The following is a 17,524-nucleotide window of genomic DNA, read 5'->3' as shown; positions in this document are numbered from 1 at the left end:
CTACACACGCAAACGGTATCCTTCCTGATTTAGTAACCAGCCAGTGGTGTGTGCATCTGTGAACGTGGACAACTCAACAGTCCCACGTCCTGCATTTACCGGGGTCAGGCAGCAAGCGTGCTTTTCACACCTCCACCTGCTTCTTCGAGAACCAGAGGATCCACTTACCCTCGGAGCCACTTGGGACACTGAAGGGGCCGTTTTCGGATTTTTACAGTAACTTGTGAAGCAGTGAAGAAAGAACTTACGGGGAAGCCAGCCCCCAGCTCCTCAGGTGAAAGTGAAACAAAAGAGCAAGACGCCCCAGCATGGACTGGTATTATCGCACACAAACCTCTCCCAAGTCAAAAAGCAGTTTGCTTTCAACCTCATTTTACAGAGCAGATGAGTTGTTGTTGTTTTTTAATCTACAAATTTTAATGGTACATCACTGAATTACTGAGAGAACATAACAGTTGGTTTTTTTTGAAAAATTTCTTAACAGAGCATCAGAGTATTGCAACACTTTATTAAGAGTATTGGCTTTGAATTAGTAGCTGAAGTAACAATTGCATGAAGCCAGATTAGGTGTACTGCATAATACTCATACTTGATTTATTGACATTACTTAGCAATTTATTGGACAAAAGTCAAACTTTTTGTTTTTTATTAAGCACATTCCACAGTACAAAGCTGTCATGAATAATATCTGTACAATTTAACAGTTTCAATAGCTGTTCAGACACAAATTTATTTCAAACAGATAATTGGCAAACATAATTAATTACAAGTTAGAATTAGACTATCCCAGTGCTTTAAAACATTAATATAGCAGTAATTTACAGTTGCTCAATTATGGTTAGCAAAATAAAGTCCAGAGTACGGCTGGGAATTACTACTATAATCCCAGAAAGTCAGAATTCCTTGGGTGCCAGAGTCCCCTGCTATAATTTAATAGGCACAATTCAAAGGTTGTGTGCATATTCAAAGGCCATGATCTCCCAAGGAACAAGAACTTCTATATTAAACATGCAAAAACAACAACAGAAAGTCCATTCGTTCAGAAGAATTGCCTCCTCCCCCGCCCCTCCCACACCCCCGGGCTCTCCTAACCAGTCTGATATAAAGCTGTAAGGTGGAGAGTGGTAAAGGTGAACTCACTTCCACAGCCACTGTCAAGCTTACAACATCTACCTCACGAAATAGAGATTTCCTTTTATTTATTTATTTTTTTACACTTGGAGACTCAACTTCTCAAAAATAGAAATTAATTTGGTAACATGTGGAAGGGAAGGATGCATTTTTAGAAAAGGAGAAAAGAAAAATCAAAAAAGCCAAGCCAAACCAATAAACAAATCACATACACACACTTTGATCCCCACACCGTTCTCAATGCAAAGGACAGAACAGAGCCCAGGGCCCTTCCCTTTAGTTATAGAGTGTGCTTCCACGGGAAGAGGTTTAGTTAACAGGAGGTTCTTATTGGTCCTTTAAAATGTTACTGACATTGCTTAATCTTTGGAAACAATGGCAAGGGGCAAACAGGAACCTAATATTGAACAAGGGAAAAGGAGTGCCAACCGAATGCCAAAGTCCTTTCGGTGCACGGTCGGCGTGAGAGTGCCATTCACACATTCGGGCTGCGGGGCACTCGGGAGCTTTGAGAACCTGCCAGGGCCACAGCGACGTGTGACACCAGAGATGACGGCAATGGGATTCAGGAGCTTGAGGCTTTGCACCACACAGGAGTACCCTTCCACTCAAGATGGGCCCCTGAAGCAACCTGCCATGGGATACGGGCTCCAACATATGAGCAGGCCCGGTTAACATCCTGGTAAAGCCAGGATGCCTGAATTCCAGTGCCAGGAAACCCAGTCAACAGGGCCTTCTTGTTCCTCCCTTTCCAGGGTTACTAATGCACAGAAGAATGATCTTTGATGGTGAAGTCAAATGAACGCTAGTACTCAGAGAAGTACTTGGGAGGAAAAGAACAACAAAAAATAATGTTAAGGTACCTCTCTGTTGTATATGCTGCACAATGAATGAAACATTTTGTGTTAAACTTTAGAAACTACATTTTAAAAACAAGATTCCCGTTAAAACCACACACACCACACACATACACACAAAATGACAATGACAAAATAAAAATACCGTATGAATACTGCAGGAAGGGTTCTAGGTAATCCACATCAACCCTGGTATCAGGTTCTTGAGCCCAGCCCATGGCTAAGTGCGAACACACTCTGTATTAGTGTCTCAGGCACAGGGGCCCTGACTCTAGCAACCTTGAGGTTAAACTGTTATGTACATTATATCTACATGCGGATACAGTATTTTAAATTAGGAGGCAAGCACACGTGTAAAAGTGTTACTCTACCAAATATCAGGAGATGGTTGGGGGACAGAGAACAGTTAATAAAAGAAAAGAGCTATATTACCTGTTGGGAGATAATATAACCTGGCTTATAGTTCTTTAAATTAAAAGAAATTGGTACAGAAAGGAAGTGTGATCCAAAAAATATTCCTAAAACAAACCAGAGAAATGTTTCCATTGTCCAACATGTTCCTAATACAGGTCAGAATTCATAATGACTTGGACGGTCAAAAGGAGAATGCTAACTTCTGAAAAGGAAAGCCCTGGACATTCTGGGTAGGTGTTTGGCACCCAAAATTTCACCAAAGAAGAATGCGGTTTCTTAGTATCAGACCAAAGTGCAAAGCAATATAAATTAGAGGCCAAGTCTTCTCTTGATGGTCGATTTACTTCTGTAAAATAGACAGACTGTACGTTCCTTTTATATGAACAATTTACATTTGAAGCATTAGATTTTTTTTTTTTCACTGATGGGGGGAGGAAATGGGCTTCCGTTCTACTGGAAGTCGGTGAAGCTAAGGTATCCTTCTCAAAGTAGAGGCCGGAATCGGAGGTGAGAAATGTTGGTACTTGGAAGAGTTAGGCTGCTTTGCATCTACCCAGCGTCTAGAACCAATTCCAGCTTCATAACTCAGCTGCGAAGAACTCCCTTAGGCATTTGGTAGCCATGTAGCCAGTAGTTCAAGACTAGGAAACCCTGGGAAAACAAAACAACAAAACAAAACACAAAGGGAGTATGGATGGATATTCTGGTTAGACATGGAGATATACACCACAGCCCATCCACACCCACACAGACATGCCCTTGTGCACACATAACACATTACTGATTTTCAAATATATAAAACATATAAAAATATAAAAAAAATAGACTTTATGTATTATATAAAAATATATAAAAAATAAAAGCTGCAAGATGTTTTGAGTGTACTACATACCAGGCATCGTATTTATTTAAAACCACAACAATCTTATGAGGTAGAAACTATTATACCCACTTGACAAATAAAAGAACTAAGGCTCAGACACATTGTTTAGCTCAAAGCATTAGCCATTAAGTGACAGAGAGGGCATTAGAAGAGATGACTGACCCCTGTAACGTACATCTTTCAGTGCTTCCTGCTAAAAATTATGCATGTAACAAAATATGCTTCGTGTTAGATTTTATAGTTAGCATAATCTTTTATGACATCCAAAGCCTACAACGGCTGGTCTCATATCTGCCCGAGAGAGCCCTCATCTATCATTGTGAAACAAAAATATGCAAAAACTAGTAAATAAAGTATTCATTCTAAATAGAATGCTAATAATCAGAAACTACTTCTTTTCAAAATAAATCATTTATAAAAGGACAATACAATGTAGAGGGAAAGACTACTGAATGCTAAATATTGTTTTGACGGTGACCTTGAGTCAGGGACACATTTTAATCATATATTCTACACTCATCCATGTATATAAATATGTGTACACACACACACACACACACACGCGCGCGCGCACGCACCTAAACTTATCATTACTATGTACAATGCAGGCTGACATTTTCTATTCTAAATTTCATCAAAACAAAGTCAAAATCCATTAGAATGATTTCACCATCACTAATGGGTCACAACCCTTTCCAAACACAGCACTAAACCAATAGCCTAGAAGATCTAAAAGTTACCTGTATGTCTAAGATTCTCTGACAAAAAGAGAAAGAGATTTTTTTAAAAAGCTTGTATGTTTTTTTAAAGGAAACTTTCCTAAAAGGTTGTCTATTTTCATAAAGATCAAGAATCCTAATAAGCCTTTTCAATGAGTTCAAGAGAGATTTAATTTCATTCACCACAGCTTTTGCATGAAGGATCTTTAAGAGTATTATTTTTAAAACATTAACATCCACAGATAAGAAGTAGGCACTCTCAAACACTGCTGGCAGGAACGTAAACTGATTTAACTCTTCTGGTGAGTAACATGACTCTATGAACCAAAGTCTTTAAACATCATACCTTTAAACCTGACACTGCAGACATTTCTAGAATTTTATCCAAAGGTAATAAAGCAAAGATTAAGCTAAAAGAATGATTACACAGTGTATTTTATAACAGCTAAAAGCTGGGGGAAAACTTATGTACATAACAGGGCCCATGCAAACAACTGAATATTATTTTGCCATTAGGGATGGTGATTTAGACAAATACTGACATTACAGACAAGGAACAAATTTACAATAAAGGGGGGAAAAAAGCGTTTTAAAAACATATACAGTTCTCAACCATAATTTTAGAAGGCCTGAAAGAATATCTACAAGGGAATGAATAATGATGAATCATGAGTAGGAGTTTATTTTCTTTTGGCTTATCTACTTATTCTAATTTCCTAATAATGATCTTATATTGTCTTGTAATAAAAAAAAGAACTACTGTATATATTAGCTCTTAGGAGTTAGTAATTTAAAAAAATGACTCAGCAAATAAATCTGTTGCTAACTTTCCTGACATAGAAATACTCTTACCTTATATTTTAGGGGTGAATATTTTACTGCAAGGTTAAATCATCATTAGGGTAGTGTTTCTTATTATGCATAAATCTTACAGTATCACATGGTAATAATTTTTTTCATGTTACAATAAATGAAAAGAATTTGGAAAAGAGCAGTAAAATCTATAGAGCTGACTGCCAAGGTTGTCAAAAGTAATTCACTTTGAAGAGACAAACACATTTGAGGTTTCACTGCTTGTGCTGCTTAAAAAGCAGATAAGATTTTTCCATTGATTTATAATTGTGGATCATAACAAGGGCAGTTGTTCTTACATTCCCAAAAAGGGGCGGGAGGAGGGCCTGGAAGAAGTAACACCACAGTTTCCTTTCTACCACAGCCAATGAGAGAAACACAATGGGTGACCATTATTCCATTTCTCAACCAAAGAAATCTTGTTCCTGGGCACTTTAAAGTAATATGTAAAAGTTGTCCAATTTGTGAAATTTTACTGTGTTCTAACATTCATCTAGTAAATATGCCAGAGAGGGAAAACATACTATGGATGTCTTGGATTTTACCACATACCTCTCTAAACAGAATGTGAAGACAAACACACATATCAAAAATACAAAAGAAAAAAAAAGCGTTAACCACTTAAGTTGTTCTCTGATACACCTATTCCTCTGAGACTATCCATTCCAGCTACAGTTGCCCAGGTCCTATTTTATGTGCCGCTCTTATGTGGAAAAACAAAAGCATAGGTGGGATGCAGCTAAAGCAATGTGCAGAGGAAAATGTATAGCTTAGAAAAGAAAAAGAATGAAATAAATTGAACAAAAGACGTGCAAAGCTGCTTTTGCAAAGCAAAGGGAAGCAAAGCAAAGCAAAAGTGCAATACTGCTAGGAGGCTGAAGAAGACCTAAATAATAGAGAGTTCTACCATGTTTATGGGTTGTAAGACTCAACATTTGTTAAGGTGGAAATTCTCCCCCAGAATGATCTTACAATTCAATGCAGTGCTAACTATAATCCCGGTTGTCCTTTTCATAGACTTTGACAATTCAAAACTGAATATGAAAACCTAAAGAATCCAGAATAGTCAAAGCAATTTTTTTTTTAAGTTGGAATATTTATTACACACTATGGTATTGGCGAAAGGACAGCCACATAAATCATGGACTTAGAACAGAGTCCAGAAATAGACCTACAAATAAATGGTCAATTGACTTTTGGACAAAGACGCTACAGCAAATCTATGAGAAACGGAAATTCTTTTAATCAGATAGTGCTGGAACAACTAGACAGCTATATAAAAAGACCAGTGACTTTCTTATCTCACACCACACGCACAAATTAAATGATCAAAGACGGAAATGTAAAAACTAAAAATACAAAACTTTTGAAACTATGCCGGTCCAAACAGGAATCACTACCTATGTGTAACTATTTGAATGTAATGTTAAATAAAGTATGATTAAATACAATTAAACATTCAATTAAATTCAATTAAAATTTAATTTAAAACTTAGTTCCTGAGTCACACTGGCCACATTTCAAGAGCTCAATAGCCACAAATGGCTATTGCCTACCAGAGTGGACAGTGCACTTCAGAAAATGTAAACTGATGCAAGCCAGTCTTTGCTAAGGCTGGGATGGGGTCAGGCTTTGACTACAAAGGTGGCACAAGGGAACTTTTGAGGGTGACAGAAATATTATCTTGATTGTGGAGGTATTTTCAGGTATACATTTGTAAAAACTCATCAAACGGTACACTTTAAACGAGTGCAAGTTTTGCACAAATCCTATCTCCGTAAAACTGGCTTAAAAAACAACAGGGGCAGGGGCAGAGGGAGACACGTACAACTAGGTGACCTGTCTACCTAGGGAACGTATCTAGTACCTGACCGTGTCAGTTTAGATGATTTACTCCAATTTTTCACTGACTTATTATCTTTATGCTTGCTGAAGTTGACTGCAGGAATACCCTAAATACCTGTATTTATCTACTTAAGGGTAAATTCTTGTGTGGCCTCGGAGAAAAAACACAAATATGTCATTTTGGCCATGGGTGTCACTTGCCCAACAAACATCAATGAGCGCTTACAATATACCAGGGACTCCAATGAACCCTGGAGCTCCGCAACACAAGGAGGCCCACGGCCTTGTGAGTGGGACAGGCGTGCAAACCATTTCAATATCAAATAATAAATTAAGCATGAAATGAAAGGGCAGAGGGGGAGTGGGGCTGTCTAGAAGCCATAATAACACAAGCAAGGGGAGGGAGATGGTGGAGGTCTGCACTACTGTAGTGTAATTAGAGACATTAAACAGAGTTCAGTCTGGCTGCAGCTAGGGTTTTGGAAGGGAGTAACAGGAGACGGGAGCATGGGGAGCATAGTGAGGACACAAGGTAACAGCCAGATGCTCAAACTCCTGTCAGCTAATGTGAAGTAGTTGAACCATGATCCCGTGAACGGCAGGAAACCAGTAAGGCAGAGGACGGCAGAGGCAGGGCTTAAGATGATCCTAACTGACAGCAGAATGGAGAGCGGGCTGAAGAGGGAGAGGAAAGACCAGGAGGGAAACCAGTTTTCATCTAGGTCCATTTCTCCTTCCCTGTATCTTCCTTAGGATTTTGGGGAAGGGCGGTTGAAGCGCGGAGGAGCAATCACTCAAGAGATCCTTGCCTTCTTCCTCTGTAATCCCCCATTGTATCTATTTTAAGGCTCCATTCAAAAAAATGTAATAATTCTGCCATACAGCTTTTTCAACTTTGGAAGAATCCATCCAGAGAGAAGGTGGCAAGGCAGATAGATGGTCACTATCATGAGAAATAATATGAACGCACTTGGGACCAGGAACAGTAACTATGTATGTGGCTTACGGGTTGTTACTGCTCACCTCCCACATCCAGGCAGACACTGCCAACCCATCACAGCATTATCCCTTGGGGTCACAAGGTCCCAGAATCCTTCCAAAGGCAGCACTCCAGCCAGGCACTACTGATCAAACTCAGCCAGGATGAAGAAAAAGCTTATTTGCCATTCCTGCAGACCCTTGGTTTATCACTAATCGATGGCACAGGGGCAAGACTGGAGGACGGCAAACTTTCTTAAAAAGCTGTCTAATAAATATTTTAGATGTCACAGGCCATATGGTCTTTGTGGCATCTAGTCAACTCTTCCAATGAAGTATGAAAACAGCCACAGACAATACGTAAACAACTGAGCATGGCTATTATAATAAAATTTCATTCATGGACACTAGAACTTGAATTTCATATAATTTTCGTGTGTCATGAAATAGTACTCTTCTTCTAATTTTTTTCAATTATTTAAAAGTGTAAAAAACTATTCTTAGCTTGCTGTAGCAGGGGAATAAAATCAGGCAGGGGAACAAATCTGGACTCTGCCTATAGTCTGCTGACTCTTGGGTAAGACAAACTTCCTGGACATCTGTGTTTTGGGCCTTAGAGTCTTAAGTAAGAAGTATTAGAAATGATGGTAACTTGGTGATCTAAGGGCCCTTTTTTTTTTTTTTTCTCCCCACAATTCTGCATCTAAACTCTCCTTACACTTTTAACATTTAATGAGCAGAAAACATACAATGATAAAGAGCCACTAAGTAGTAAGTAATATTTTAAAATAAGTATGAATTTTATTTATTAATCAGTCTTTACATACATATATACACAGTAATACAAGTAGGTACAAACCAATTTATTCAATCTGTAAAGTTTAACGTGCACAGGATTTACTGGCCCCCTTGCAAAATATTCAGAGTTGGAAATACTGCTCCAGATGAACAGGGTCATCAGGTCCCAGGACACAGCCAAGTAAGGCTTCTCATCCTCTAGACTGGACACCCTTAGTAATCAAAACATGCCATCATCAATGGTTACAATGGATCTAACTCTTCCTGTAACCAGAGCAAAGGACTTTGCCTCCAGGGTACCTGCTGTATCTAGTGGACGAAGAATGGGTTCTAGGGGCTCACTCAACAAACACCTTTCTTTCATTCCTCTTCTAGGGGACAGTGATGGTGGGTAGATTATACCAGGGACAGAGGGGGAAGTTTGAGTGTTTGGCTGATGTTGATTTTTTTTTTTTTTTTTAAATAAAAGAACTGAAAAACAGGAAAGAGAAAAAGGAGATTCCTGCACCCCAAAACAGAATCTGAAGGACCTTGCCTGTGTTAAACTGACAGGAAATCATTTAGGAAATCAGTTTCTAAAAACAGGAATCACACTGTCTGCCCATGTGAAAACCCACAATATGTAGGACTCTGATTTAGATCTTATTTTAATGTGACCATAAAGATCTAGCCTTACATGAGAACTGCAAAGTTGACACAGCTAAAAAACACTAATCACTTTGGTTCCTGTCGATGGGGAGCCCAAATCACAAAATTCCCCCAAAGGGAAGATGAATTCAATTAACAAGATTAAACTCACCTGAAATGGGTAAAGTGCAGACTGTTATCTGGAGATGTAAGTGTATGTTCTGGAGGGAGAACGGGTCTCATTCTGGGCACTGGGAGGCACATTTAAGAAATCCCAAATCAAAATAGTGTCATCATGGGAGCTGCTGATGATCTGAAATTCATCAAACTGTAGCCGAAACACACGTCCAGAATGTTCCTGTGAAATGTGACAGCTTGATGAGTAAAATGAGACCTTTACAATCCCTCATTTCTACCCGTGCTCTGGCGCAGGCTGAAAATGCAGCTACTTATCCAGGGTTACTGAATGTTCCAGAGCTTACTGATCTTTGTCCTTCACCCCAGGGACAAAATTCTGGCTTTTCCTTCTAGGCCTTTTCTTTAAATTAATCTTTGTATCTGAGATCCTGGCTCATTAATGTGTCAAAGAAGAAAAATTATGTGATCGCCTCACCAAAGATCTTGGAAAGGTGAACAACAATATTTAATACCCATTCTTGATACACTGCAAAAAGGACCAGAAGGATAGTGTTTTTAACATTACCATGAATATCTATTTCAACCACAGCCAAACTCAAAACTAATGGTGGAATGTAAGAAGCATTCTCATTAAAATCACGAAGAAAACAAGAATAGCCCTCACCATAGTTCTGCATGTTCTAATCGATGCAAGAAGCAAAGAAATAGAATAAAAGGTAAAGCTACGAAAAATACGAAAAATCTATCAATATTTTCAAAAAACTGTCCCCTCATTAATATAACAAAAGCAACCAGACTACTAGAAATAATGAGCCTGCTAAAGATGTTAAAACAAGATTTACATAAAGTATTTTTAAATGCCAAAGCAATAATTCACACAATATAGACTGAGGAGAAATTCCATCTTAATAATACAGAAATGTGCTGTATTATAAAAATTCAACGTAACCAGATACCCGTATTAAGAACTCTCCCAAGGGGCACCTGGGTAGCTCAGTCGGTTAAGTGTCCGACTTCGGCTTAGGTCATGATCTCACAGTTCGTGGGTTTGAGCCCCACATCGGGCTCTGTGCTGACAGCTCGGAGCCTGCAGCCTGCTTGGAATTCTGAGTCTCCCTCTCTCTCTGCCTCTCCCCCATTCATGCTCTCTCCCCATCTCTCAAAAATGAATAAACATCTAAATAAATAAATAAATAAATAAATAAATAAATAAATAAATAAATAAAAGAACTCTTCCAAATCTATAGGAAGGAAATACTTTGAGCTCTACGAGGAAACCAATCCACCTACAAATGAGGATGTCTGCTTTCATGTTTTAAGTTGTATTAATGTTCCTTAGGGAAGAGCTCACTGTAACGTCAATGTCAATTACTCTCTGATTTGGGCTAACCAAAATGAACAAAACAGCGCATTTCTCTGAAGGCACGCTGTGAGATACACAAGATTTCCTGTGACACAGCTGGGCAGGTCCATCTACAGGAGGCCACCCTCCAGCATGGGAACCACTCCCACTTCAACAGATTACCTACCACCAACGTGCGCAAACACAACGTGCTTGCTGGGGCTCGAGGGTCCAGAGCAGCTTGCAAGTCCCAAACTTTAATTTTCCTAGAAAAGAAGACTGCGATTAGTGGGAAAGTTAACATTTTATATATTGTCGAGCACTTCCTTGGTAGAAAGGCGTGCACATGAACTGCTAGTATAAAAGCTAGTGGAGGGGTGCCTGGGTGGCTCCACTGGTTGAGTATCTGACCCTTGATCTCGGCTCAGGGTGTGATCTTGCAGTTTGTGGGATCAAGCCCAGCATCGGGCTCTATGCTGACAGTGTGGCGCCTGCTTGGGATTCTCTCTCCCTCTCTCTCTGCCTCTCTCCACTTGTACTCTCAATCTCTCTCTCAAAATAAATTTTAAGAAATAATAATAAGCTAATGGAGAACATGCTTATGTTTTTACAAATTACTTAAACTAATTACATCTGATTTTGGAAAAAACAAGGACCTACACATTCTCAGGATTGCTGAAACTGTGAAGAAATATTTTTAAGGGAGATAAGAAAACAACTTCATGCTATCTGAATTCAGTTCCTGACTTGATAATCTATGTCACCAAATTCATTAATCAGGGGGCTCTCTAGGGCTGAGTAGGTGCTGCTGACAGAAACTAGGGCTCTCTGGGAAATTCCAAGGATACCTTTCTTCAAACTAAGCAAATGCTGAAAGTTAATAATAGGAGCATAAACAGACCAACTAATCTGTGAGTATATACAAGGTCACCTTAAAAGGTTTACAGTTGCCACTTGCTCATTTAAAAAGTCACGAGGCTTTTTAAAGAGTATTTGTTCAATTAACCAAAAGGGGAAAGGAAATGTATCGCCGAACACACACACACACACACACACACACACACACACACACACACACACACACACAGTTGGTTTAATTTAGGGCGAAGGCAAAGAACTGAATTCCCACACAACCTTTACAATAACGGTTAAAGGTGTAAGCACAGGAGTTACAGAGGCTCTGCTAGACTTGGGGCAAGACTGCTCATCTTTCTGGGCCAGAGTGGCCTCACTTGATCAAGCGGTACGGCAACACCTGCCATCCACCATTACACAGAAGGGACCGGGCACAGAACTGGCAGATACGTAGCTGCTTAATATTCAGCACTCCTTTTCCTCTAGATACCATGGCAGCAGTGCACTTAGAAATCTGAAATACATACCCATCATAGGCCCCACTGACAATCCTCTTGTTATCAAACCGGATGCATCGGACCAATTCTTCATGTCCCTCTAGGACTCTTAAACAGGCACCACATTCGATATCCCATAGCCTTGAATGTGAAACAGATCTCTGTGAAACAACTTCCCACACATGATTCACACTATCTGCCCCGTAACGTGACTTTCACTCTCTCCTGAACTTTGTTTCTATCTCGTTCCCAGTCTACACCGTACACAGAGAGAGATATGCATGTACATTTATACCATTTGTACATTTTAAAGCACTAATTTGGGTAGAAGCCTTACTTCTCATTGTATTTTCTTTTACTCAACTGGAAACCTTTTTTAATCACACACATGTATTACTATTTAAATAAGATCAACAAACAACAAACTTCAATTATATTTAGTTCCTAGGCATTCTTTTGATGTCTGAATTGATTAAACCATGTAGCCAAATGGTCTAGGAAGGGCTTTTCCGGGGGAGATAGGGACTGCAGGCAGGAGAGAAGAAAACGCATGATGTGTGTGGGCTGGGGGAGGATATAATACAGTCAGGAGGGTAGGCTTCCACCCCAGGCACTTCTAGCCTGGAATCCATGAGACCCACTGAAGTTAGAACCAGTGGACCAGTAATGGTCTTCCTCTCCTGATGAGGTTTAGGGACACCCCTCCTAGATAACACTCCCGGACACGAGGGCTGTCCAGTTTACACAGTCACAATGGGAGCCTCTCATTAAGTATATGAAATGTCTCAGGAACATGAACCCACACACTATGCCCAGCCTTCTTCTCGGTGTATGATTTACAGAACAGTTCTGAAAATAAAAATTTTTTAATTTTTCTGTCATCATTGATTTTTCTACATTGTTTATAAACATAAATCATAGCAAACTAACGTGTACAAAACAAAGTCAGCAAACTCATTCTGTAACAACATTTTCTTAGCCCCTCTCCCAATAGCTCTTACCATATACCCAATGAATATTTTACCACAGCCACCCTCAGAAAATCTTCTCATCAGTGTCAGTGACGGTGGCTTCTCTAACCTACTGTGAGCAGAGCCATTCAGCACTGCCACTGACTCCAAAGTGGTTCCCCTCTATAAACTATAAAGGAATATACATTATTATTTTGTAAAATCTCAGAGATTCTGGTGAGAAAGGTAAGGACTATTTACTGATGAAATATTAAGTAATATAAAGCATGATGGATACAAGAGAACCAAGATTCAGGGTCAATTGACTTTAATAATATCTTAAAAACTTAAAATGATAAAGAAAACTTGCAGCAGTTTCAGCTTTATTGCTGTTTTGTTCCCTCCTTCCTTCCTTCTTTCTTTTAAAAATCATCTTGAAACCAATCTTTATTTTGCCCAAACATTAAACAATTTGATTAAAAAAAAAAAAGCTACCAGCATATGTTGGGACAATGGAAAAACAACTTGGGATCAGTGAGTAGATATTTAAGGGAAATTCTTAACAAATACAGTGTTTATGGATAGTCAGATTTATTAGAAAGCAAGGACACTGAGTGCTGGGAAGAAAAAAGGGAGATAAAATAAATGATGAAACAGGAGTGGATGATGTTGTAGTGTAGCCTCGGGTGAGACACAGATAAATCAAGTACACTCCTCCCACCTGTTAGTGAGGGAGACAGGAGCTCACAGATAAGGGAAAGTAGAGAGTCAGGCTGGAGCGTCCTCTCTTCTGAGGAGTTCTGGTATTAAGGGATCTTGGGTGGAGTTTATGTCATAAAACGTGTGTATTGGAGGAGTCAGTTTACCCACTTCAGTTCACAGGACCAAATGGACTAATAAAAGTTACCTATAGTTTTCTTACTTGAAGTATCTCCAAAGGCTCCAAGTCTTTTGAGCATCAGGACTGAGGCAGGAGTCAAAACTATAGCAAAAATCAGCCTACTCTGTCAGCACACCAGCTTCTACTCACCTTATGGTATTATCTGATGATCCACTAACAACCAGCCGATCCCTGTACTGGAGACAGGCAATGCCTCGCTTGTGCCCATTCAGAGTACGAACAAACTCACAGGTGCTTGTGCTCCAGACCTGCATAACCAATTAATAATACTTTAAGAATAAACGCCGAAAAGTCCCCTCATAATATACCTTTTTAAAAACATCAGAGCTTCTAAGAATGACCAAAATACTTGATTATGAAATCTGCTTCAGAAGCTGGGGGACAGACTGGCCAGCATACAGTTTTCTTAGCTGCAGAGTGATAAAACAGGAATGAAACACAGAGGGAAGCTGTGAAGTCTCCAACCTTGAGATATTCACAAAGAGAACATCTCCTGGATGGTTCAGACATTCACTTGCCTAGAGGGAAGAGTGTGGGCCAGATTTTATGTTTTCATGCCAACTGACATGTCATATCCAATGTAACTGATGTGAAAAAGTTTCACCTTTCACATCCTCCTCTTTTCCAGCATAGTTTCTTGAACAGCTCCATTTGTTTTGACACATCACTCCTAATATTATGTATGTGGAATAAATAATCCCTCTTTTGTGAAACCATCTGCAAGACTTAGATGTTCACAGACACACTTAATATATTACAAGCCAAATAAGGAGACGCAAAGCAACCAGAGTGCCCTGAATTATTTTACCAGCTGCGTTTGTAGTTGAATGGGATAACTAGATCTCCACATGCAAAAGAATGAAGTCGGACCCCCAACTCACACAATATACAAAAATACAATTCAGAATAAACCAAAGGCCTAAATGTGAGAGCTGAATCTATGAAACTCTCAGAAGAAAACACAGGAGTAAATCTTTGATCTTGGATTAGGCAATGGTTTCTCAGACAGGACAATAAATGCACAGGCAACAAAAGGCAAAAATTGATCAATTGCACTTCATCAAAATTAAAGTTGTCTGTGTGGCAAAGAACATCATCAAGACAGTGAAAAGAGAAGCCACAAGATGGAAGAAAATATTTCCAAATCATTCACCTCTTAAGGTACTTGTAACCAGAATATATAAAGAATTTTTGTAACTACACAGTAAAAAAAACAAAAACAAAAACAAACAAAAAACACCCAAATAATCCCATTTTTTAAGTACATGAAAGATTTAAACAGATGTTTCTCCAAAGAAGATACAAAAAAGGCCAATAAGCACTGAAAAGATGCTCAGTATCATTGGTCACAAGGGAAATGGAAACCAAAACCAGAGATAACCACTACACAACTACAAGGATGGCTGTAATAAAAAAGACGGACAATAACAAGTGCTGGCAAGGATACGGAGAAATCCTCCAGGCTGATATTATGCAACGGCTGCTCTGTAAAAAAGGCCCAAACCCTCCTGACTTCCAGGCAGTGATCTTGTTCCAACTGGTCTGACTGAATGGTAAGTGAGTTACTGCACACAAACCCTACTTGTTCAACTGCCAGACCACTTTATCTAAAGGTTGATGCTACCTCTGTGATGTGTGGGGCTAGATACTAGATACCAGAATGCCACCTAGTGCTGGTCATAAAAAGAAGGTTTTTTGATCCAAATTCAAATGCTCGCACAATGCTGGTGGGATTTTAACACAGCGTAGCCACTTTGGAAAACGTTTGGCAGCTCTTCAAAATATCGAACCCAGAGTTACAATTCCAAGAGAACTGAAAATGTATGTCTGTGCAAAAAGTTATACACAAATGTTCATGGCAGCACTATGTTTAACAAATGAAAGGTGCAAACAACCAAAATGCCCATCAACTGATGAACAGATAAACAGAGCGTGGTACATCCACACAATGGAATTTTCTTCAGTCGTTAGAATGAATGAAGTACTGACACATGCTACAATATTCATGGATGAACCATGAAAACACCACATTAAGTGCAAGAAGCCAGACAGAAAAGGCCACATATTATAGGATTACATTTATATGAAATGTCTAGAAAAGGCAAATCCATGGACAGAAAATAGATTAGTGATTGCTAAGGACCAGAAGAAGAGAACAGGGGTTGACTGTCAGTGGGTAGGAGGTTTTTTCAGGGGGCAATGAAAATGTTCTGAAACTAAACTATATTAAATGGCTAACACTGTAACTACATTAAGGGGCACTGGACTGCATGCTTTAAGTGATGAAACTCACGGTATGTGAACTATATCTCAAAAGCTAACATTTTAAAAAGTTAAAATGGATACTGGGATCAGACCTGCATTTACTACATCCTATGACTCACCATAGACTACAACCATTTGTCTCATGCCTGCCACCCACCATACGCCGAGCTTCTTGAGGGCAGGGATGGGTCTTATTCATTATTGTATCTCCAGCATCCAGCCTAGGGTCTATGGCCAGGCATAGATCATTAAGTGGATTAATTCAAATGAAGTGAATTAAGTGAATAAATCAAATCTCAGCTCCGCCACTAACTAGCTGTGTGGTCTCCAGCCCAGTTCTTCACTCTCTGAGCCCCATTTGTAAAATTGAGGCAATACCTTCCTCAACAGAGTGCTGGAAGAGATCAGCGACAGGGTAAGGTGAAGCTCCTAGCACACAGTACATGTTCCACAGGTTAGTTCTCTTCCCCTTAAACACGCGATCAATGGTGTTATTTCATGAAATAGAAGGCTGCTCTCCATCGTGGACCCGTGACCCTTTCCTCCTACCTTGCCTGTGATTCCAGAAGCATGAAGAATGAGATTGCCTCAAGGGCTCAAGCACAGATGAAGGAGATTACAGATCTTGCCCAGTACCAGGTTAGTAAAGCCCACCTCTGCTTCCTCTGTGTTTGAAAAGGCACAGGAGGAAGCAGAGTTATGACTAGTAGATACACTTACTTTGATGGTTCTGTCACCAGAGGCAGACACGATGTATTTATCATCAAAGTCTACCACATTGACAGCAGCACGGTGGCCAACCAGGACACGGCGTAGAGTGATATCGGTAGCAGAAGCCATGTCCCACACAGCGATGGAGCGATCCTTGGAACAGGTCACCATAAGTCCATTGCTGAAGCGTAAGTGCAGTACAGCCTCATTGTGGTGGATCAATGTGTTCAGAACTTCACCCGTGTTCACATCCCAGACTCTAGAGAACAGAAAAGCACAATGCGTGATTACTGAGACAACCAGGAAGAGTCAGTGTCTGTGCCCTGGGCCCATTCTTAGTAGTAGGCTAGGGAGACGTAAGCTTCACTTGTGCCTGGGACCTCACACCCAAGACCATGTTTAAAAGGAGCCCCCAGAAGCAATTATTGTATTTGCTGAGAAGTACTGAGAGGGTTTCAAAAAAAGAAGGCCAATTATGGAGGGGCCTGGGTAGCTGCTCAGTCAGTTAAGTGTCTGACTGTTAATTTCAGCTCAGGTCATGATCTCACAGTTCACGTGTTTGAGCCCCACATCGGGCTCTGCACTCACAGTGCGGAGCCTGCTTGGGATTCTCTCTCTCCCCTTCTCTTTCTGCCCCTCCCCCATTCATGCTCTCTTGATCTCTCAAAATAAATAAATAAACTTAAAAAAAAAAAAAGGAAGAAAGAAGGCCAACTCTGGCTCTGTCCAGGTTTAGGTTTATTTAACATCAGGTAATCAGG

General features: G+C 39.8%; 1 protein-coding gene across 6 annotated transcripts in view; it reads right to left on the bottom strand.

Annotated features, from left to right (window-relative positions):
• Positions 1 to 488: 488 nt before the first annotated feature.
• FBXW11 (F-box and WD repeat domain containing 11) overlaps positions 489 to 17,524 on the bottom strand; it is a 119,866-nt gene continuing 102,830 nt past the window's right edge. For 5 of the 6 annotated variants that reach the window (XM_027034449.2, XM_027034404.2, XM_053226510.1 and 2 more), the window contains 6 exons: positions 16,773 to 17,022; positions 13,917 to 14,035; positions 11,967 to 12,077; positions 10,772 to 10,850; positions 9,277 to 9,462; positions 489 to 3,053 (listed from right to left, as the gene is read on the bottom strand). In XM_027034449.2, coding sequence (XP_026890250.1) covers positions 9,301 to 9,462; positions 10,772 to 10,850; positions 11,967 to 12,077; positions 13,917 to 14,035; positions 16,773 to 17,022 — 721 coding nt within the window. In that variant the 3' untranslated portion in view covers positions 489 to 3,053; positions 9,277 to 9,300. Of the gene's footprint in view, positions 3,054 to 3,079; positions 8,690 to 9,276; positions 9,463 to 10,771; positions 10,851 to 11,966; positions 12,078 to 13,916; positions 14,036 to 16,772; positions 17,023 to 17,524 lie in introns of those variants that run through there. The other variant, XM_027034408.2, reaches the window with a different exon arrangement.

The sequence above is a fragment of the Acinonyx jubatus genome, chromosome A1 (assembly GCF_027475565.1).
Source record: "Acinonyx jubatus isolate Ajub_Pintada_27869175 chromosome A1, VMU_Ajub_asm_v1.0, whole genome shotgun sequence".
Classification (NCBI taxonomy): domain Eukaryota; kingdom Metazoa; phylum Chordata; class Mammalia; order Carnivora; family Felidae; genus Acinonyx; species Acinonyx jubatus.
Note: the sequence above shows the minus strand (reverse complement) of the source record. Positions and strands in the feature narration are given on the sequence as shown.